This window comes from Ochotona princeps, chromosome 2 (assembly GCF_030435755.1).
Source record: "Ochotona princeps isolate mOchPri1 chromosome 2, mOchPri1.hap1, whole genome shotgun sequence".
Taxonomy (NCBI): Eukaryota; Metazoa; Chordata; class Mammalia; order Lagomorpha; family Ochotonidae; genus Ochotona; species Ochotona princeps.
This window is the reverse complement of record NC_080833.1, coordinates 17,962,975-17,985,934: the sequence shown is the minus strand read 5'-3', so window position 1 is coordinate 17,985,934 and position 22,960 is coordinate 17,962,975. Positions and strand designations below refer to the sequence as shown.

Here is a 22,960-nt window from a genome sequence, read left to right as displayed (position 1 = left end):
AGTTTTACTGATGTTAGCCATGAAGGACAAAGACCAAGGGTCATTTCCTTAGTAAACAAACAGGATGTCTGTTGCACTGAGGGACGTGTACAAAGGAGGGAAGCTGGGCTGCCAAATGAGCCCCAGGCCAGCGCTACCCGGGGCCTGTCGGAAAGCCCGGGGCAGGGGGGAGGGCTAGGCTAGAACCTCTTTGGGAGACAAGACTTTGACAGCCACCTGTGAGGGTGAAAGTCATCTCAAAGGTGAGAAATGGCTCTTCCTCCTGATGCGTGACTTCCAGAGACCAAAGCCATCGGCCAAATTTAAACCGAAAGGCAAACTTGTTGGGTGTCTCTTCAGATTAGGGAGGAAGAAGAAAGGAGACATTTCTTAGCCTTCTACGATAAGAGTCCTTGGTGGCCAATATCAGAGAGCTTCCTCTGGGCTCCTGACACTTAAAATATGGCTTTGAAAGGGACAAAGAGACCCCCATGGTGCAGCTGTTCTGAGGTTCAGGGCAGCCATGGGCAGTGGCCTGAGGTCACCAGGCCTTCCTTCAAGGCCGGGCTCCCAGGAGGCAGTGGCAGCCCACAGAATGAGGAATGCCCCCTTGCTGTGTGCCTTGGCACCCCGGGCAGCACAGGAAGCTCACTCAACTGGGCACTGAACTTCGAATTCACCACCATTTCACAAAGGGTAACGGCCTAGGCAGTACCCACCACTGCCGGCAGCATGTGATCCAAACCACTTCCGGATCTGAGTTCACCTTGGGGTTATCTAAGTATGCCCCTTATCACCGTGGCAACCACACTCACCTACATCCTAATCACAGGTGACAAAACTGAGACTCAAGGAAAAGATGCGGCCAACCCCACTGCAGAACTAGAGCTGGACTGCAGATCTCCCAAGTCAGGGAAACATACGCCCCCAACCCCAAGAAGCTACGCAGCCTGGGGGCCCTTCCTGCATACAGCTGGTGGGAGGCAAAAGCGTCTAGTGGAGAATGTGACATCCTCCCTGGGACCCACGGAGTTTGGCCTGCTCAGCGCTGCTAACTGGCTGACAGATGTGGCCTCCGGGAATGACCTCACCCCACACCCGCCCATCCTCTGGGAGGGCCCCACTGGGCCGCCAACCAAGGCTAAACCCACGAACCTCCCTTGGGTGGTGCTGCAGCAGGGTTGCTGGCCGCCCAGGCCTGTGGTCACTTTTGCTCCCACCTAGCAGCAAAGGGCAGCAGCCACTGGACACCACCCTCCCACCAGCCCATCAAACACCGCCCAAAGTTCTAAAACAGAATGTTTATTATTTGGTTTTGTCCTCATTAGGACTTCCTTTACAGCATAGCAGAGAAAAGCATAAGACGTGCTTGCACTCACGCGGGCGGCAGTGGCAGGAGACTGGGCTGAAGGTCCTAGGTGGCCTGCGTGAGCCTGCCATTTTCCTTAGGGCCCCTCGTGCCCAAGATGGCCAGGTTCTCAACAATCTCTGCATCCTCACAGTAAACACAAAGGCGGCTTCTGAGAGGTCAGCATGGGAGCTGGGTCCGAGGAGCTGGGGCGGGTCCACAAGTCACCAGCCTGTGTGCCATTGCACACTCCACTCAACAGAAGTAGATTCTCCCAAACTCTGCTTCCCCTGGGGCTGCTATCAACTGCTCCCACAGGCCAGGCCACTGGGAAGCGCCACAGGATGGAAACGGGGCTCCCAGCAGTGCCCGGGGTCAGAGAGGAGACCAGGAAGAAAGGTTCCAGGGGGCAGATGGCCGCCAGTGTGCCCGAGCCGGGGTGGTGGCAATAGGAAAGAGAACTGTGCATTGCGTGTAGGGTTGGATTTTGTTTCACCCTCTGGGTTAGCTGACTTTAGACACTTGCACTGCCACGGCAATCAGCGCGAGACGGCTCGCCGGGCACACAGGCTCCTGCCAGTTTTGAGTGGAAAGGCACCAGATGGTCTGTTATGAAACACATTTTGGTCAGAAAATAGCTGGGGTTTTTTGGTTCCCGGGAGGACAACAAAGCTAGAAAAGAAAAAGGGAGGGAAGAAAAAGGTGGTGTGAGCAGGGAGAGGCGGCAGTGGCAGTGGGAAGAGGCAGCTGTGGCGTCAGCTTGAGGCTCGACTCCTGACCCCTTCCATCCATGCAGCCTCAGTTTCCTCACCTGTAAAACAGGCCAGAGGTCCCTCTGGAGGCAGGCAGGTGTGAGGTTTCACACTTGGACCCAGGGAGGGATCTCGGACATGACAGACACGAGAGAAGGAGGTGCAGCTTCATCCATGTGAAATGGGAAGGCAGTGACCGGCATCCTGCCAGGGCTGCTGGGCAGCCAGGCAACTGGGTAGACTGAGTCCCAGGGCCCTGAGCAAGGGGCCCCTCTCCCAGAGGCAGGGCAGGAAGAAAAGCTCTGTTCAACCCAGTTCCACAGGGCAGCCCTGGGTGCAAGCACCATGCGTACTTTTAAAGTGCTGGGCTGGGGGGCCATCTTTGGTCGGGGGGCTGTCCCTCTATCTGCAAGGGCCCTGGGAGCAAGGGGAGTCCCAGCTCTCTGTAGAGGCTGGGGGTGTACTCCCGTGCCCCAAAGATGATGAGAACCCAACCTCCAGGGAAATTCAGGTCCCTGGAAAGAAGAGAGGGGACAAGGAATGCTTTGGTCATAGTCCTGACACCCTGATTAGGGTGGCCTGCTCGGGCAGAGTGGACTGGTCCCTGCACTGTGAGGGAACAGTGGCAGCCATGCCTGATGCAAAACCGGCTTCCCAGCACAAACCGCGAGTCACTGAATAAATATTCCAGGCATCTCTCAGTTCTGACAGCAAGAACAGGTTAAAAAAAACTCTCTCCCTCCACTTGGCTGGCTGTGGCTTTGATCCACGGGCTGCTGGTGCCGTGGACTGGAGGGGCTGGGCTGGCTGGCATCAGAGCTGACTCCCCTGCCGTGGCAGCTTTGGTCCATCATGTGTTTAGGGCTGGTCATGTCCTCCTGGCCCGGGGCTCTCAGAAAGTGAAGACATCGTCCTGCTCGGGGCCGCTGCTGTCAGGCTTGTCCCAGTCAACAGGTGACAGGCACTGAGCATAGTGGACGTCCTGTGCTGTCAAGCCGGTGTCCAGCACCTGAGGATTTGTCCGTGACTGGGCCAGCCTGCAAGGAAGAATCATATGAGCTGGGCATCCCAGCAAGGGGCTGGTGAGGCCTGAGGAGCCAAGTCAGCCCAGCCAATCAGTGGGGTATGAGTGGGAAGGTGGTAAGACACAGGGCTACAGGACAAAGGCCAGGATGGCCAGGGGACAGGAGACTCCCCTGCTTGGCCCAGCTAAGCAGAGGGCTTGAAGCAGGGTTGAATGCACCCATGTGGTACCATGGCTGTGTCAGGGAATGGCTGGGAAAGAGAAGGGCTGGGCTGGAGGCGAAGATCAAACCTAAGGGGGTTGGGTGCCGCATGCAGGGTTTAAGTCACTGCTTGGGATGTCTCCCCTGCATCTGAACGCCTGGGCTGAAGTCCTGATTATCCCACTTCTGATCCAGCTTCCTGCTCACATGCATGTGGGAGACAGGCAGAGAGGATGGCCCCCAGCGCCTGGGTTCCTGCGATCTACCTGGGAGACTCAGGTAGCATTTTGGACTCCTGGCTCTGGACTAGCCCAGCCCCCAGCTGTTGTGGGCATTTGGGCAGTCAATCCGTGGATTAAAGATCTCTGTCTGCCTTTCTAATGAAAAGAAACAAAAATTTTTACATTACAAAATGAATTGAGAAAGGGTCTCAGATGTGCAGAAGTACAGGGGAGAGTCAGGCCAAGTCCAGCTCACACCCTGGAGGCCGCGCGTCAGTGGACAGGCAAAGTACTTCCTGGGAGGGGCCTCTGGGCCGTGGATGTGAAGGGGACGCCAGAAGCCCCAGGCTGACCAATGCACAGCCATGTATTTGCACAGGATTAGCAAGGACTAAGCCTAGAAATCTGGGCGGGGGAACCATGGGATGGTGTTATTTTCTGTTGAATGCTTTGCTGGGTTTTGAAATCGCTAATAAACGGCACATGATACTTGAATAATCTGGAAAAAGCAAAATGGGAGATTTTCCTCAAGCCAGGGGATTGTAGCCAGCCCGTGAAGCTGGTAAGGCAGGACAAGCCCATCTGTACCATCCAGATCATCTTGCCTGGAGCTAGATCAAAGGGGAGTTGGGAAGGAAGACAAGGAGGAGAGGCAAGCGGCCCAGGCCCTGGCTCTGCTCCTCCCAGGAGGGCCACAGCCCAACCCCAAGTAGAGTCCTAACTATGGGAGGTGGGCACTGCTGAAGACCCCTGTGGGGGAAGGGAGACCTCCTGTGGCTGCAGCCTTCTTGGTGGCAGGTGGTACCCCAGGAAGTGGGAAAGCACCACTTGGCTTGTGGGGTTTATGAAGCGCCACCTGCCACCTGTCCCCTCTTGAGATGCTTGCCCTAGCAGATCCCAGAGCCCTCAACAGCCAAGGTCCCAGGGCATTGCTGGGTTAGGAAGCAATCACTGATTGTACAGAGTTCAGCTCAGACTGCAGCACAGTGGCCACCTGGAGAGCCCTTGACTCCACAGCAGGAGCTTCTAAGAAGACGGGACTGACCCTCCCACTAAGGGTGAGCTCCCTGTGCCTGGGGGTATGCAAGTGGAGGGACAGGATTCCCAGATTCCCACTCAGAGGTTGTCCGGGCAGCTCATGACAAGCGCCCCAGGGAGAAAGGGCGGCAAGACCAGCGCACAGGGGCCAGGCCCCCGGCAGCACAAGGGTCCCAGCAGACATTACCTTGAGAATGCTTCGTCCAGGCCGTCATCCAGTTCCTTGGGGAGAATAAAGCCACAGGTGAGGACTCTGGGTAGGCGAGACTTCACTCTGGGAAGGGCCTGCCCCAGCTCAGCACAGGGCAGTGGCCAGGAGCAACAGGGACAGGCAGCCTGCTGCCCTCCCCTCCCCAGAACTAGAGCCTAAGGGGGCTCAAGCCCAAGCTCCCCACTTGCACAACCCTTGCTGCCTGTCCTGGGGCCCCTTCTCTGGCCAACCCCTCTCTGTGCCTCAGCTTTCCTGGGGGGTAAATGAAGGCGCTGGTGGTGTCAGACCCTGAAAGCAAGAGAGTGCAGGAGAAGGCTTTCCTGCTCTCATCGACCAGCAGAGGCCAAACCAAATCCCAGGAAGCTCACGGCCAAGAGGAAGATGCAGGCAGGAGGGTTGGAGGTTCCTGGACAGCTGTTCAAAAGTGCAGGCGATAGGCAAGGGAGGCTCTGTTCTGCTCTGAGTCCCAGCCAGGGCAGCAGATGCTGTGGGTTACACCATGGCAGCCCGCAGGCACCGACATCCCAGGTGATGCTGCCCTGTGGCTGTGGGAGACCAACATTCGGGGAATCTGGGTGCAGGGTAGGCAGGAATTCTCTTGCACTGCCTTTCTAATAGCTGGAAGTAACTTCCAAGCGTAAAAACAAAATTCAAAAAGCAGGGGGTTGGTGTTGTAGCACAGTATGTTGACCTGCTGCTTACAATGCTGGCATTCTGTATGGACATCCATTAATGCCCTGGCTGTTCCACTTCCCACTCAGTTCCTCATTATGGCCTGGGAAAGCAGCAAAGGATGGCCCAAGTGCTGGGGCCCCTTCCCCCATGTAGGAGACCTGGAAGAAGCTCTTGATTTCTGGCTTCATTCTGGGCCCAGCTGTGGCATTGTCGCTATTTGGGGAGTGAACCAGTGGATGGAAGATCTCTTTCTCTACAACTATGCCTTTCAAGTGAATAAACCCATCTTTAAAAATAGAACAATTGAGGTTTCCCCAGGAGGCTGTGTACCAAGGTCATCATCCTCACTGAGGTGGAGAGGCCAGGGGGCTCGGCCCGAGGCCCAGGGAGCGTTGGGGGCCATGTCTGGGCTCCCCATTCAGACGGCTGAGGAGGAGTGGGGCCAGGCGCAAACTGCCACACTGAGAACAAGGGAGCCTTTGGCTGGGCCGCGGTGGGCAGCAGCAGGGATGCTCAGGCCAAGAGTCCGGCCATTGTGCTGAGACAGCTGAGCCGGGAGCCAGGCCTGCCGGGGACACAGCTCTGGGTTCAAAGGGGACATTGTTCTTCCCCCCTCCAGGGCCTGACGGTCACTATGCCAGGGCCCGGACTCTGGGCAGCCTGAGGCTTGTCCAGGACCAGGCCCAGGCTCCCAGGGTCCCTGTGGGGTCCCCAAGCCACACAGCCACTCACCCAGACAACACCACTGCTGCTCAAGGCCTGAGGCCGCGGAGCGTCACCTGCATGCACGGTGTTGGCGCTGACTGTGGACAGCGGGGCTTTGGTCGTCTCTTCTAAGTCCAGCAGGTTTCCAGTGGCAACCGCTACGACAGGGTCCAGTTTGGTGTCAGTGAGCAATGAGTCACTTTTTCTCAGCCCCAACGCCCACCACGTCCAGGAGCGCCCCCTCAGGCTGCTCTGGTCCTAAATCCCTTCTCAGATATATGCTTCCCCAGACCCATCACCCAGAGGCCCCAGAAGCACACCCTGGTTCCTTCTGTGCAGCAGCGGGACAGAGAACTGTCCCCCCAAGTATGCAGACTGAAACATTTATTTTTCGTAACTTAAGTTTGTCAAGAGAGGGCCCAATGCTGTGACATGGAGGGTTTAAGTTGCCAGCTGTGACACTAGCATCTCATATTGGTGCTGCTCTGCTTCCAATACAGCTCCTTGCTAATGTGCCTGGAAAGGCAGTGGAAGGTGCCCAAAGCACCTGGGCCCCTGCCATGCGCCTGGGAGACCCGGATGGAGTTACAGGTTACTCATTTCAACTTGGCCTTGTTCTGGCTGTTGTAGCTATTTGGGAAATTAACTAGTAGATGAAATACCGCCCCTCCCCCGCCCACTTTGTTGTTCGCCTTTCAAACAAGCAAATAAATCTTCAAAAACAAAAAAAAAGTTTGGCAAGTAAGCACAGGACACAGAGTGTGGTGATGGAAGCAGACATACTTGTCTTCCGAAACCGCAAGCCACATGGCCACAGATTCAACCACCCTCAGCCAAAACTACTCGAGAAAGCCACAGCCTGGGTCCTGAGCACTCACAGGCTCTTCCCAGCCCTCATTCCCTCACTGACACCGAGGGAGCAGGTGCTGGAAGTAACCGGAGGCCATCCACAGTACGGAAGCAGACATGGGTGAGCTCCATGTGCCTTCAACCTTACATCGGTGGGCATCCCGGAGCTGACCCCTGAGGAGGGGCAGCCGAGTTCAGGTATTTGCACAGGGACACAGCTGAAAGGTTTTGCAGCAACTCAAGGGATCCGTACTCCCAGCCCTACCATGTAGTCCGTACTAACACACCTATGGCAAATATGTGTTATGTATCTAAAAACAAAACAAAAATTAAAAGCCAGGAGTCTGCTGCAGGCACAGGAAGGCGGGTGCCCTGGGGGTGAGGCCAAGGTCCCGAGCTGCCGTGGTCAGCACCCGCTCTGCTGTCCCTCCGCAATGCCAGTGAGGGGCCCAGAACTCACGGTTCTTCAGCGATGAGGGGGCGCTCTCCCGGCGTGCCCCCAGGATGTCTGCCACCTCCTGGCTGGCTTTCTCCCTCTTCTCTTTCTCTGTGGGACCAAAGTACAACACGCAAGAGCCTCAAGCCCTGGCACCATGTTTCCAGCAGTCACCAGGCAGAGGTCCACATCAGGAACCTTTGCAGAAGCCACTGGACCGTTCCTAGCGTGGACAGGCAGCATCCCACAGCTGCTGCCATTCCTCCAAGGGGAAAACTGAGGTTCAAATGGGGCCACACTCAAAATCTCGGTCAGACGGGACTACTCCGGGAGGTAGGCCAGGTCCAACTCCAGGGTTTTGACCTGCCCCCTGCCCCTCCCAGTTCATGAAACACACTCACCTTCCTTAGACACCTGCCAAAACTCGAAGGCGACTTTGAAGGCCTGGGCTACAGTCAGGGTGACAGCCTGCGCCTGCCAGACACATAGAGGGAGCAGGGAGCACGTCAGAACTGGAAGCCTGGGAGTAGGCCCTGCTGCTCCTGCTGGCTCCGCCCCAGGTAGCCCCCCTCCCCTGACCCCCACTCTCCCAGTCCCAGCTCACCACAGCCCCCAGGCTAGGGCAGCCACTCCCGCGTAGAGGGAACTGGGGCCCCATCTCTGCCACCCACCACTGCCTGGCCAGCTTTCCTCATTCCAATGGCTGCTCACCTCCACACTCCCCCGCCCCTCCAGCTCTCCCCAAATCCCACAAACTGGTGTGTGGGAGGGAGAGGGCTTGCTTCCTTCCTGAAGCCCTTCCTAATCACCTGGGGACTTGACACACTACCTTAGCCGCCCCCCCACCCCCTTTTTTTTGGTTGTTGTTGGAAAACAGAAAAGCTAGACTTGAAAAGAGCCAGGGCTGCAAGACCAGACCCTGGCTAGGACCATGCAGGCACGGAGGGGTCTGTCACTGGGTCACCAGGCCACAGTGAGAGTGGAGGTGGTTTTGGTTAGCAGCCAGGAGTCAAGGAGTGTTGGGAACTTTGTTAGGAGGAACTGCCCCCTGGAGACCACCATCTACCCCTCTCATTCCGATTCATACGTCCCCGACTCTCTCCTGTCAGCAGCACTGGCTCCTCCAGCTCTGGCCACTTCCCTCTTCAGGATCCCTCCACACCTCCCAGAAACAGGTACACGGGCAAGGCCAGGGCCTGCCCACACTCCTCTCCACATCTTCCTTTCTCTGCCATTTCAGGGCAGGAACCAGCAGAGTGGAAGTCACATCAACTTCCTTCCAAGAGCACCTACTGAGGCCGGAGAGCGCCAGACCCTGCCCAGGGCACCAGTCCAGGCCTGCCCAGCCCTGGCCCAGTCATGTTCCCTCCACCAAACCACACTCAGCTTAATTGAGAAATGAATCCCGTGGCCACTGCCTTGAAAACTCTTTTTCAAAAAAAAAAAAAAAAAAATTAAGATCCCTAAACAAGCTGACTGATCTGTGCCAATTAAACTTCTCGAAGTACAAAATCTCATTTGAATGTCTCCGTCATTTACATTTTTGATGGAAGCACGGGTGCTTTATGGCAAAACTTAAATATGGTAATTAAGTATGAAACTCTTCACAGCTGTTTACAATTTAAGCTGTCACGTCTGAATCAAGTTTAATAGACCCAGTTACCATTGAGAATTGCCCATGAACTAAAAATATGGACTAATTACGGGCCCAAGTCAGATCGCTATACATCCAAGAAAGGGCTGGTCATCTAAGGTGGTAGCGACGTGGAAACACCATTATTTTTGTCTACAGGAAATGTGGGGACACAGGTCTCAGCAGCTTTTGCATAAATCTCTGGTTTATTTGCATCCACTCCCTCCCCTTTGCCCTGTGTCCTGAGCTGTAATCTAAGTCAAACCAAAGCTCACCACAGAGCCAGATGTGGGCAGGTGGCTGCGAGCCAGGCTGGTTAGAGACTGGGAGGGATCAGGCGAGGCTGGGCCCGCTTCCTGGGGTGGCCGCTGGACCCTGGCACCAGCGCTTGACGGAGGAGGGACCGCTTGGGCAGGCTGACCTCCTCCTTCCTCCAATCTCCAGGCAGGAGCCCGGGTCACCTCTGAGTGCCCCAGGCTTGTGAACCTCACTGGTTTCCCTGACCAGGCCTTCCTTTGCCCAGTTTGGGGTCTCTGTCTTGCACCCACTTAGGCAGGCTGCTAAGCCCTCAGAGGAGGGCTGGTCACTCAGGGCCCAGGTGCCTCGTACCCTCTGGCAGTCCTGACGGCCCAGAATCCTCACATGAGGACTACCCAGGAATGCAGACAGCCCGGTGGGGGAACAGCCCCGCCATCAGCCCTGAGTGCAAATAAAGGCATCCTGTTGCTTCCAGCTGCTGCACCTGTTCCACGGCCCTGGGAACCTACATGTTCACACCCCTAGTCCTATCTCTCGGCTGGCAAACCCCTTCTTACAACCCACCCTTCAAAGCATGATTCAAAACGGCCGGGTGGAGGGGCAACTGAGCTCCTGCAAATTCCTCACCTCCAGCTTGCAGCTGACCCCACCAGCCCTTCCCACCTCTGGGAAGCAGCTGTCAGCAAGCAGGTGGCTGAAGAACCCGAGGCTGCCATTTCATCTCACTGGAAATGGCCAGCAAACCGGAGAATGTCAACTTTCAAACAGGGCTGGTGAGAGCGGAGCCAGGGCCTTGGGCAGGGAGCTGTCTCCGGGGGGATGGGGGGGAGAGGGGCCTCGGGGGCGCAGAGGGAGAGGGCAGGTGGCCAAGGGCACCGTAAAGGGGAAGCCAGCAGAGCCTCACCAGACAGAAGCAATGAGACAAAGGGGAGTCAGAGCCCTCCCCATGGCCCTGTCACGGCCTGGCTGTGCATGGCTGCTTCCCTGGGGACCGCCCTCCTGGCCTTGGCTGCACTCCAGCCTGTGAACAGGCCTCTGGCCAGGCCAAGCCATCCTATGAACCACTGAGCATCTCCATCTTTCTCATTCCCAGAGCCCCACCTCATCCCAGGCTGTAGAAAGCTGCTACCTCTAGCCATGTCCCTGGCAGCCAGGGTCCCAAACTTGGAGGCAGTGAGGGCTGTGGGCCAGCAGGCCCTGCCCTGCACGCACTGGGTCCATAGGGGAAGAAGAGAGGAACAATGAGGGGCTGATGAGCTTGTATTTTAAGCCGGGCAGCCTCCTAAGAGACAAGGCCAAGAGTCGCTGTCTCTGGGGACAAGGCCATCACCAGAGCCATCGTTGTGTCTCTATTCCCTGGGTTCATTAGCGAGTCTTCTAAAGGTATGGCCAGAGTAGAAGAGACCCCCGGGCTATTGCAGGACCCTGGTAAATGGCAGGTGACAAGAGTCTGCAGGAAAAAAACCAGGTGAACCAAAGAACATGGGACCTCTCAGATGATCCTGCTGGCTGGTCACTGACTGTGGGCTGGCCGGCCCAGGAGAGCAGCTCACCTCGGCTCACACAGCACATTCAGACCCTGGCCCACCTCCCTGTCATCTGTGCCACCCACACCACAGGGCTCTGACACAGGGATGATCTCGCACCACCCTGGGGCTCATATCACTGCAGGGTCCCTGACACCAAGAGGGACATCAGAGACAAGCTGCAACATTGCCAGGAATCCAAGAGGCCCCAAGCAGATACACAGGGGAACAATTCTCTACAAGCACTTCTGGCAAAACCACAGCCTTGTGGCCCTTGTGACCTGCAGAACCTGTATGTTGCTGTAAGCCATAAGTCTCTGGTCACTTCTCCCAGCCACCAGAGGGCACTCAGCCAATGGCCAGAGGAAACCTGGGGCCATCACAGTGGCTGTCACATGCCAGGAACATGTGTGCTTGGGACAGGTTGGGATCTCAGGGGCCTCAGAAATTAGCATTTCAACAGCAAAGGTAGCCTGTCCTGGCTCTTGTGCCAAGTTCAGTGTCCAGGGAAGCAGGATGAAGAGCCCTGGGCCCTGAGATGTACAGGGAAGGGAAGAAACAGCAGTCTAAGGCCTACCCGGCCCCATGCACTGTGAGTCACCTACAGCGTCACCAGCAGCCTGGGAGTGTCCCTAAAAATAACATGCTCAATGGAGACTGTGACAGGGCAGGTCTGGCAGTGTCACCATGACATCACAGCCCAGGCTGCAGTGGGCAGGGAGCAGGTGTCCCAGAGGTCACTCTCTCCTTGCTGTGGCCCCACAGGCCCAGCCTGGGCCAGGACCGGGGTGAGGGGTGCTCTGAGGAGTGACCCTGTGAGGCCCTCATCTACCACCCACACTGACTCCTCTAAGTATCCTCGACCCCAACGGTGCTGCGGGAGAAGCAGGCTGCAGCGGCGCCCTGCCACTTGCCCACCCTGGCTCTAGCCTTATTAACACAGTTCCCAGTACCCACCTGCGATTCCTACATATTTCCCCTTGCTACATAAGTGACGGTTACCTTTGGATTCTGCAGGCAGGTGAAGAGCCTCGGTATCAAAATCCCAACCATTTGTTCATGGCTCAGTGCTACTAAGAAACTGTGTGAGCTTGCAGGCCAAATGGCCTATGTGACCTTTAGCACTGATGGGTTCCAATTCTTACGAATCAAGGCCCACCTAAGTCTGGTTATCTCACAGGGGGCTCCAAGTAATTCAGTGGGTGCTTCCCTTAGTTGCTGGAGGCATGGCTGGCCTCCATGTCCAGCTGAGATAGGGTAGGAAATGTGTGGTATTTCCCCTCACCTTGCAGGCTATTGTGAATGGCCCCTTTTCAAGCTATTGTGGACTGCGCCTATACAAACCCTATAAATGTGCTGTTTAGGCCCATACTCCGAGCGGTGTTGGTCCCGGCTAGCCAGCTGGCTGGTCAGTCTGCCAGCTGCCTGCTCTCAACCAAGAACCCAGACTCGGATGTGCTGAGCTTGAATAAACCATCCTTGTGCACTTGGATCAACTTCAGACTCCTAGTGATTTCTTGGGATGTCAAAATCTGGGCACAACACAGCACCCCAGAGCAATCTGCCAAGGCAGGCCAGAACCCACCCCACTCCCAGCACCGTGCCCTCACACTGACCATCTTACGCTTGGTGCAGAGGAAGGCATGGCACTCAAGGTTCTCGCTGTGTTGGCTTTGGACGATGTATGCAAACACTTTGTCGTGCACCTTGTCTGCCGTGCAGTAGGAGATCCTGGAAGGTAAGTGGGAGGCAAACATGTTGCCAGACCAGCCCTGGCTCAGCCCCCTGTGGGATGTGCTAGGGGGCATTCCCCAAGTCCCAGAGACTGCCACTCCCTCTCCACTGGGGTGAGCTTCCAGAGACGGGGCCTTGGTCGCCACGATTGGAATCCCAGGCCATCTCCTAGGGAGGGATCCAGTACAGGCAGGAGGGATGCCATGGGGGTGGCCTTGACCGGTGGGGCCACACTGCCTGCCCCAGTCTCCATGCATGGCCTGGGCACCCTGGGCACATCAGCACGCCATGCGTTCTCACTTGCCTGATCCCCACACATCAGAAAGTCCAGCAGAGGAGAGCCGGCAAATCAGACACAGGACGGGCGCTCTGCAGACGCAGCCCCTCTTCCATCACAGGGGTCAGCATTACAAGAATCCCAGGTGGGCAGAGGGAGGGGTGCCAGGACCCCGTGCCCAGCCTAAACACTCCTGGGTCTTTGGTACCCATCAACCAGCCATCTTTCAACACCTAACAAAGTGGCACCACTCCCAGGGAGGCCTCCTTTTCACTCCTCCCTGGGCTGGAAGTTTCTACTGACGGGGGCTGGGCCACACTCCTTAACTGGAGAGAAGCCATCAGCTGTAGCCACCCCCAGCCCTGGCCATGCAACAGAGGGATCTGCTGGCCCGAGCTCTTGCCTGGGGCTCCCAATCCCAGCTCAGCCACCTCCTCCCCATGGAACCTCAGGCCATTCTCACAGTCTCAGCTTCTCCATCTGTACAACAGACCCAGGCTCTTCCTTCTAGTTCTTAACCCCTTCAACCAACCAGGCAGGAGGAGAGGGGAAGCAGCCTGAGGCTTCCCGAGATGGGGCCTGCACCCCTGGGACAAGGTCCTCTATCCCAGGCCCCAGCCTCAGTCGGAGACCTACTGGGGAGGACAGCAGATGTCCAGGGCTGAGTTGTTGCGTTCCCAGCGGCAGGAAAAGGCCGTGACTCAGCAGCTCAGAGCTTGACTCAGCAGGCCCTGGGGGGCAGGCGGGGCATCCAGGCTTGGCTCAGGGCCCAGCTGCCTGCTACTACGAAGGCAACTATACCACAGTGGCCAGGAACTGTGACCCGGTGCTTCCTGCTAGCATGCGCTGTAGGACCAGGTCCCAACCCATTTGGCAGGGATGAGAGCCGCAGGGCCGGCCCTATATGGCGCTGCCCCCAGGCGCGTACCTGTAAATGGATACGTTCTCAATGAGCTGATCAGTGAGGTGGTCAGTCAGGATGATGCCCCGAGGCGATACCTTGAGAGTCACTTTCTGCAGCTTCTTCCCACTGGCCTTGGCCTTGGAGCAGATAGGGTAGGGGGTGGTCAGAGGCAACTCTCTCAGGACCCACCCTCAGGGCCTCAGTTCAGGAGGCTGTGCTGCTGCCTGCAGGCGCTGCACCTTGAGCCACCCACACAGGCTGCAGGAAATGAACCCGGAGCTCAGGGATGTGCCTGAATTCACACAGCTGGAAGCACTGAGGGGCTGCAAACACCCCACAGGGTGATTCTTGGAACTCTCCACCTTACCCCTTGCACCTCCCCGTGGGGCTGTGAGGCCATCACAGGAGGTGGTTTGAAGGGCCGGCCCAGGCTCATTCGGAGCGGCCCAGGCTCATTCGGAGCGAGGGAAGGACAACCTGCTCTGATGAGTTTCATCATCTCAGGCCACTATGCAAATAGCTGAGTGACAACCTCCTTGGTAAGTCACTAAGGCTGAGCAGGGGGGAGGGGAGGCTGCCAGGGTGTGAGGGAAGAGCACGGGCCCTCCCCCACCCCCCAAGAAAGGCTCCCTTCCACCTGACACCCAAGGACTCCAGGGAAGGGCCAGGTTCAGGGGCTCATGGCTCCTGCCCTGTTCTGCTCTGGGGGCTCACCGTGGCCACAATCCTCTTGACAGCAGCGGCTGACAGCTCCTCCCCCTTGGGCTGCTCCACCAGGGTCATGCCCAGGTACTTGAGGCTGAACAGCATGCCCTCCAGCAGCGTCTCCCGTGTGTCCGTCCAGTTCTCGGGCAGCTCTGCGTGGGAGAACGGGACAGGACACATCTTCAGCCCTGCTGGGTAGGGACCTCACCCAGCCCAGCGCCCAGCTGCTGTCCCCAGCAAAACCCAGTGAGGGGCACCGGGGCCCTTTCCACTGCCATTGTTGTGACTTTTAATAGAGGGTTAACATTCTCCAGAACATTCTGTTTTAAGCAACTGTGACCTATGACCTTTTCAGCAGTCCTCAAAGGGATTGGGGAGGCACTATGACTCCATCTCACCCAAGGCAGCCCAGGGTTGTGGGGGGAGATGCAGTCCTCACGGGGGTCTGGACAAGGTGCTGCCGCAGCCATCACTCAGCTGGGAGCACCAGGCGGCACCAGGAGGACGGTCTCCAGGGATCCCATTGGCCCCTGTTCCCTAGAGGCACAGACGTCCAGACTGTGGCCTGAGAGAGGTCCCTATCCGAGAAAAGCTGCAGAATGGGGCTGTGCCCAGTTCCGGCAGGGCCACGGGCTTCCTGCACTGGCAGGAGGGGAAGCTTGGAGCTGGGGCAGGGGGCACCACAGGCCCCTCTGCCCAGTCTCAGAACCTGCTGCCCCTCCTAGCTCCTGTCTCACAGCCCCAGGCCTCTGGGGGTTCTGCCTCCCTCCTCCACGGCCAGGGGCAGCGTGTGAACAAACTGCTGTCCCTCTCTGAACCCGTTTCCTACAAGCAAAGCGAGAGTACACATGTGCAGGGGAGGTCAGACGGAGACGGACAGCTGCACCCCCTCCCCTCCCTGAGAGCTGGGGGGCGGGGCAAGGCGGAGGGCAGCTATCCCAGGAGCCTGGCATGCGGCAAGTGCTGAGTGCTTGCTGAGTGCTTGCCGAGCAAAGGACTGAGCCCACCCAGCCCCATTCCAGCATCATCTGACATGATGATTCCAAAACCCAACACGGTCCACCGCTCATCCCATCAACCACAAGCCTGCCCCAGTTAAGCCATCTGCTACCCTCCCCCCAAATCCAGCAGGTCCCAGGGGTTTACCCCGTCCTGGGCTGGGGCGATAGGGACCCTGATCCATGAGTACTGGGGTATATCTGCACTAACACATGAGAAGCACACACCAGTGACAGAGCAGTTGCTGGGACCGCCACTCGGACACCTGCAGACACCTTGCAAGTGGCACTTTCACTCCCACCTAACAGATGGGGCCACTGAAGTTCTAAAGACCCAAGTCTTGAACACTGGAACCACACTGCCTTTCCATGAGGCTTAATCCGGGTCAAACACCAGGGAGAAGAGCCTGGAGCTTAGAATCAGATCTTCCTGACACCCAAGGCCAAGAGTCAGACAGGCACAACCTGAAACCAGCGGAAGCTGGAAAGGCTGCGGAGGTCCCAACAGGCGCATCACCCCATTTCCTGAACAGACATTGCTAATCGATCACAGCTCTGTTTGCCTCTGATTGTTTCTCAACACATGGTCCCCTGCAGGCAATGCCAATCGATGGCAGTTGGCCTTGCTCATCTCTACCCATTCCTGCCCTGCAGCAAACATCCTCCTTCTGACGTCTGGCATGTCCCCTCGCGCCTGTTCATCCCTCCGCCGCCTGTATGTCCCCACTCTCCTGTTTCTTCCTGCTCAGCCCATTTCTGGCCCCCTTCCAAAGCCACTTCCGTTCCTTCTGATCCAAATGGCCAAAGCATCCAAGGTCACTGGTGTTCCCTTTGCTACCCCAAACAGCCCCCAGGCTTCCTGACCTCTCAGATGCCTGGCATTTTTCTGCACTTCCTCCTGCCCCGACCTGACCCTCCCTGGGGCCTATTAGCCCCTGGTCAGCCTCAGACACTGTCTGTCCAAAGCCCTCCAGAGGGACTGCTAAGGGAGGCTTGGGAGCAGGGCTATGTCACGCAGCTCCTACCCGCTACAGGTGATCTCTGCTGGGACTGTGTCTCCCACAGCACCTGGCACACACACACTGGAACTCTTGCTGGAGCAGGTGATGCTCGCTGTCCAGCTCCCGGCCTCCTGTGGCTGCTTCTACCCACGAAGACTTTCTACTCTGCACGGGCTCAGAGCCCCACACTCCAACCCCTCCCGCAGCCTTCTCAGAGGCAGTCCAGCCAAGTGGCTAGAAGCAGGGGCATCGATCTGACATCCCAGTGGCTGCATGAGCCCGGTCAGTTAACCACCTCCCTGGGTCTGCTTTCTCACCTACAAGATGACAGCACAGTCCCTCCCCAACAGGGCTATTGGGAGCCTTGATAAGATAACAACTGGAGTAATGAGAGGATGGAACACACGAAGCATGCTCACAAGGCTGAGCCAATACAAAGCCAGGAGCTCAAAGCCCCATCTGGGTCACCCATGTGGATGACAGCGGCCCAAGCATGAGTTGCATGCCCACCAGGGCAAAAGCAGAGAGCTGGGTCAGAAGTGGAGCAGCTGAGACTTGAACCTGGGACATGAGGTGCTAGCATGACAGGTAGCGGCTTCACTCGCAGCACTACAGCCTCAGGTGCCGCACCTTTCTGGAGTGTAAACCTGCTTTTCATCCTGTGCCTCATGAGCCACCCAGCAGCTGCCTCTGGTACCTGCCCCTGAAGGACCCACCCCATTCACACTGGTCACTGGACTCAGGTGCAGAGGGGCCCCCTACTGCTGTCTGGTCTTGGTCATGTCCTCCTCCTTGTCCCATCTTCACCCCATCACTCCTTTTCCTTAAGGGAACCCTGTCCCCTCTGCTGCATATCTGGGCACGTGATCCACCCCTGTCACCCTCCCTGGGGCCTCTGTGGCCACATCCTCTCCACAGAAGCCAGCACTGGGACGCTCAACGGAGACACACACACAGGCCTCCTGACCCGACCTGCCCTGCCTGCCACCCAGCCACCTGGACAGGAGGCAGGGCGGAAATGCAGCGGCTTGCCTGGGGCTCTACATTCTTCCCAGGCACACTGCCCGGCACATACAGGCTCACTCCACAGCCCAGTTCCATTGCCAGTTATTTTTGGCCCCAGGGTGGGTAATGACTGCACTATTTTCACTTTGCAATTTTACAGACGACCTGCTGCGGGAGTTAGCTGGGGACAGACCATATGCCTAGGCTGAGTTAGAGCTGAGAACCTGCTTGACCCTCCCGTGAAGGCCTCCGACCCAGGAGTCATGGCTGGGCAGGATGCCCTGGGCCCCTTCCGCTGCCCCAGCTGGATGGGGTCTGGGATGCCAGCACCACAGCTTAGCCCTGGGGCTGCCTCTGAATGGGCCTGGGCTCTGGCCATCCCCAGCTTGGCGAGGAAATGGCCTCAATGACCATAGTGACCACATCTCCAAAGAGGCCCCAGGTGCACCTGGCTACAGGGTGGCTGCCGCTCTGGACTACAGCCTCCTTATTGGACAAACGAAGCCTCACCAGGACAGACTCTGGGAGCAAAAAGCACTTGACAAATTCCACAAGTGGAAGCTGTTGGGATTGCTTTCTAAGTATCTCTATGCATGGTGCAGGAGAAATAAGCCACTGATTGGAGCCCAGCTACACCGTCAGTCATTCATCCATTCATCCTCCCTGGGGCTCAGTTTTCTCCACTGGACCTGGGGGCCGGGGGCTAGCACTGCGGTACAGCGAGTTAGGCTGCCATCTGCAATGCCAGTATGAATCTATCAGCATTTCCATTTCACAGATGGACAAGCTCGGTTGTGGCTCCCAAAGGAAAGCAGGGAGACTTGAATTCCATGCTGTCTCCCAGAGCCCACCACACCCCTTCCACAAAACGCAGAGGTCACACAGTGCTCTGTCTTGGATCACTCCAGGAGGGGCTGCCCAAAAGCAGTGCCTGGACATCGGTGCATAGCAGGTGACCTCTGACCCTCGGAGGCCACATGGCCTTCCCTGGGCTGCCAGAGCTGCGTCCCCTGCACCTGCTGTCCTCCCTGGCTGAGGTGCTCCTCAGAGTTCTGTGCTCTGTGTCCTCCCAGAGGTTCCTGAGCTGCCCCAGTCACCCTCACACCCTCTGGGCCACAACCTGCCAGGATGCCTGTGAGTTCTCTAATCATGGAGATGCTACAGCCAGCATGGCCTGGGGAAATCAGGCTAGTCCTGGCCAGCAACCTGCACCTCGACAGCCAGGAGCTGCCCTTCTCAGGGCTTGGCCCTGCCTCCCAGAGCGCCCGCAGTGGCCCACAGTGTCACAGCAGCTTCTCCCAACTCCCTTCCCTTCTCGTTCATCCTCATGTCAGGTCCAGGGGTCTCAGATCTGTGTCTGCTTCCCAAAGAGTCCAACTCAGACACCTGCTGGGATGAGGCAGTAGGCCCAATGGCTCCTCCGCCCCTTGGTATTGGGTTGTAGCCTTGCCACCACCCATAGCCCTGCTACTTCTCAGCCTCCTTGCCACTCAGTTGCCTCCTCTGCCAGAATGCAAGAATTCTAACCAGAAAGACCCAATTTGGTCTCCAGAGATTCCCCTTATCAGTGCCACACACGGTCAAGGCTCAATAAAGAGTACGGTTTAGATATTTACACCAGGTGGGCGTTGAGCTCACAGTTAAGGTATCAGTTAAGATGCCTACAACCTCTATGAGAGATCCTGGGTTCAATTCCTGCCTCTGATTCCACCTCTGTGTCAATGCAGACCCTGGGAGGCGGTGGCAATGGTTCAAGCGACCAGGTTCCTACAGGGGAGACAGGAATGGAGTTCCCAGTCCCAGGCATTTCAGGATGGGAGCTGGTTCTCTCAAAAGAAAGGAAGACACACACACGGGCAGGCATTTGGCTTAGTAGTTCAGACACTGATTAAGGTACCCACATCGCACACTGTCGTTAGTGGGGTTTACTACCAGCTCCAACTCCCTTGTTTCCTATCAATGCAGTCCCTGGGAGGCAGGTGATGGCTCAAGCAGTTGGGTCCCTGCCAGCCAGGTAGAGGACCTGGAGCAAGTTCCCAATGAATGGCTTTGACCTGGCCCAGTTCCAGCCACCTCAGGCATTTGAAGAATGAATCAATGTCTGGGAGTTTACTGTTACTCAAATACAATTTAAAAATACGGATATATTATCTTTCACTATAAATACTTTCAATGAATAGATCCTCTCTCCTCTCTTAACAACATGAATTAACATTATCGGAACCTGAATTCCATGTTTTCTTTAAAGATTTACTAGGGGGAGGGAGGAACAGATCTTCCACCTGTTGGAAAGGGACACAGCAGCCAGGGCTGGTCCAGGTTGAAGCCAAAAACTCATTCTGGATTTCCCATGTGGGTGGCAAGGGTCTGGGCAAGTGGGTGGCAAGGGTCTGGGCAAGTGGGTGGCAGGGAGCTGGATGGGAAGCAGGCAGCTAAAATCAGGCATTCTGACATGGGATACTGGCACCACAATGTGTGGACTAATCCATGGACCACAATGCTGGCCCTCCCCTAAAGGAGTCTGAAGGCAGCATGACCTCAGAACACTTAGAAAGAAAAGGACCAGCAGGGTAGCCCAGTGGCTGAAGTCCTCACCTTACAGACGCCAGGATCCCATATGGCCTCCGGTTCGTGTCCCGGCTGCTCCACTTCCCATCCAGCTCCCTGCCTGTAGCCTGGGAAAGCAGTTAGGGACAGCCCAAGGCCTTGGGACCCTGTACCTTCATGGGAGACCTGGAAGAAGTTCCTGGCTCCTGGCTTTGGATCAGCTCAACTGTGGCCATTGAGGCCACTTGCACAGTGAACCAGCGGACAGAAGATCTTTCCATCTCTCCTTCTCTATAGCTGCCTTTCCAGTAAGAACAAATAAATCTTAAAAAAAAAAAGAGAGAGAGAGAGAGAAAGGGACCAAGGGACAAAGGTGAGCCACCCATCCAGGCAGCCGGAAGTCAGGAAACTCCTTGGGCAGAGGCTGAGGTGGAATGCTTATGGTTTCCCAAGAAGAGGGGAAGAGCCCCAATTCAAGGTCAGGCATGGTGCAGACGCCTGGGGCACCAACAGTGCAGCATGAGACCAGGGACGCTGCAGGCCTCCTGGGGACGTGTGCCTCCGTGTGCTCATCCTGCTGAGACCCTGCAGGGAGAGCAGCAGGTCACAGCTGATGGCAAGGGCCAAGTTTACCCCCTGATTCCATGAGGCTGGTGGGGTCCTAGACCTGAACAATGGTTTGCCTGCACCCCGGACACCAGACATACCCCTGGCCTTCCCTCCGTAACCTGTGACCACCACCCCAGGACCTGTCTCTTGCTGTTCCCAGGCCTAGAGTCCTGGGGCAGCTCTGCCTCATGCAAGCTCACTGCCTACTGCATGCCCACTTTCCTGAGCCTCAGTTCCTTCAGCTTTGAAATGGGTTTGCTCCTTACAGAAACACATAAGATCATGGAGGGTGTGGTCACCACTTAATCTCTCCCCTCCCTGCCCTGGAGCCAAGGGCAATGTCACTTAACCCTACACAGAAAGCAGGAGGTGGGGACTTCGTGTACAGGCAATGGACAAAGGCAAATGGGGAGGGGTCTGAGGGAAGCAGACTCGTTCTCTGAGCCCCAAAACATGCCCCAGCAAGCCCATGATTCCCTCCAAGGCACACACAACCACATCACCTAGTGGGAGAGAAGGAAGCCAGCAGTTAGGAAGGGCCCGTTATCATCTAGATTCTCCTTTATGTCCATTTTACTGATGTGCAAACTAAGGCTTGGGAAAGCCATAGGACTTGCTCAAACCTGGAGCATGCAAGAAAAACCCTCCTATTACCCCCAAGAGGTTGCCACCCCTCCTCTCCCAGAGGTCAGGTACTGCCAGGTCTCCTTCCATAGTTAGGACTGCCTGGTGACTGCCCCACCTACCCGCTCTCCAGCACCCTTGGGGAAAAGAAACTGCAGGGTCCCACCACCCTGGAACAGCCGGGCATTCCTGGCCAAACACTGCCGACTGCTTGAAAGGGGCTATTTTGGGAGTGAGCATGGGAGACGGTCTATCCCGGGACCCCACCCTCCGCGGCAGGCACTGCCTGGCTCCCAAGGCCATTCTGGGTTAGGAGGCAGCCACAGCTGCCACAGCAGAGCGGGGGGCAAGAGGAGGGGCAGGGCGGACTCCCAGGCCCAGACACGCTGGCGCTCCTGGGACCAGCCAACGCCCGCGGAGGGGGAGGCAGCCCCTGGAGTTGCTTCCTCGTGGGGTAGAGGCGGCAGTTCCAGATGGGTGGGACAGTCGGGAGAGCCCCCCAGGGGCTTGGCTGTGCACCAGCCGGGAGGACCCCAGTGACTGACCCCCAAGAAGCCACTGGCAAGCAGGGAGGCGAGTTCCAGACTCGGCTCCTCAGGCCTCCGGGGAAGGCGCCAGGTGATGAGTTTCCGCAGCGCAACCCGAGACGGAGGCCAGGTGAGGCCCCTCCCTGCCTCCCAGACGCCCGGGGGAGGCGGCGGCGGGCCAGGCACTGGTGGGGCGCCCAGGGATCGGAGAAGCCCGAGGGGGAAGGCGTGCGCGAAAACAGGTTTCCGAAATAGCCCGACCACCAGCCTTGCCGCCGGGAACAACAAGTGGGCACCTGCCGCCTCCGGCTCAGACCTAGGCGGTGTCAGGGTACCCTGGGGTTGGACCTTGGAAGGTAGGGGACAGCGGGCTGCCTCGCCGCGGAGCTGCAGAGGCGCGGAAACCAGACACCTTCCCAAGCCCCGGCGACCTTTCTCCTTAACCCTGGCACCCAGTTTGAGCTCCTGCCTCCTCCTCGCTGCCCTGCGCGGCGGGGGTGGGAAGGGGCCGAAAGACGCACAGCTCTCCCCTCGGAACCTGCAAGCCCACCCCTCACGGCACACACTTGGGACCCCGCGCTCGGCCCCCTCCCCAGCCCTGTCCCTTCCTCCGCCCGCCGCCCACATCCCCACCGCAGCTGCACAGGAGCGTGACCCGGGCGACCCACCAGCCCTGCCGGCGGGGCAGGGGCCGCGCCGAGCCGCCAGCGCGGGTCAGGCCCCGCCTCTGCCCTAACTTGGCCGAACTCCGGGCGCCCACGGGAGGCCAGAGCCTCGGCCCGACCTGGCCCGGCCGGCGCGCACACACTCACTGCGGTGCCGGCCGCCGCCCCCCCAGCTCTGCTTGGCCAGGCTGGGGCTCCGGATCAGTGCCCGCCCCGCAGACTTGAGAGCGTCCATGGCCCGTTCCGCGTGCCGCCGCCGCTGCCGCCGCCAAAACTCCGCCAGGAAAAACTTTGTGCTGGCCCAGGCGGCGGCGGCGGGCGGGGAGGAGCGCGCCGCCCGCAGCCGCCACGTCCGGGGGCGGGACGGAGGCCGCAGGACACGCCCTGGACATGCCCCTGGACACGCCCCCGGAGGCCCGGCCCGCTCCAACGCCATGCTCCCACCACCATCAGCACCACCCCGCCCTAGACGAAGGCACCCCCTTTTCGTCCCTCTTTCCGCTTCCC

The 22,960-nt window shown here is 57.8% G+C and overlaps 1 protein-coding gene across 2 annotated transcripts; it reads right to left on the bottom strand.

The window, feature by feature from the left end:
• Positions 1 to 1,265: 1,265 nt before the first annotated feature.
• On the bottom strand, positions 1,266 to 22,768 carry LDLRAP1 (low density lipoprotein receptor adaptor protein 1). Of its 2 annotated transcripts, XR_009247089.1 has the most exons (10): positions 22,601 to 22,768; positions 14,487 to 14,629; positions 13,797 to 13,909; positions 12,474 to 12,588; positions 7,842 to 7,914; positions 7,465 to 7,551; positions 6,183 to 6,313; positions 4,752 to 4,786; positions 2,139 to 3,116; positions 1,266 to 1,999 (listed from the first exon to the last, which is right to left on the bottom strand). XR_009247089.1 is itself a non-coding variant. In XM_004592234.2 (9 exons), the coding sequence occupies exons 1-9, from the start codon at positions 22,686 to 22,688 to the stop codon at positions 2,972 to 2,974; spliced, it is 930 nt and encodes a 309-aa protein (XP_004592291.2). In that variant the 5' UTR covers positions 22,689 to 22,768; the 3' UTR covers positions 1,266 to 2,971. The 2 variants fall into 2 exon arrangements, 1 of the variants encoding a protein (XP_004592291.2); XM_004592234.2 differs by having other exon boundaries at positions 1,266 to 3,116.
• Between the last annotated feature and the right edge of the window lie 192 nt (positions 22,769 to 22,960).

Bases quoted from the DNA above. Each gene is read 5' to 3' on its own strand.
- LDLRAP1 (XM_004592234.2), bottom strand. From the start codon at position 22,688: ATGGACGCTCTCAAGTCTGCGGGGCGGGCACTGATCCGGAGCCCCAGC. The intron at 7,915-12,473 runs GTCAGTGTGAGG...TGTGTCTGGCAG, and splicing joins TCTGCACCAAGCGTAAGATG to GCGCAGGCTGTCACCCTGAC. The intron at 6,314-7,464 runs GTGAGTTCTGGG...ACCCTGTCGTAG, and splicing joins CCCCTCATCGCTGAAGAACC to CGGTTGCCACTGGAAACCTG.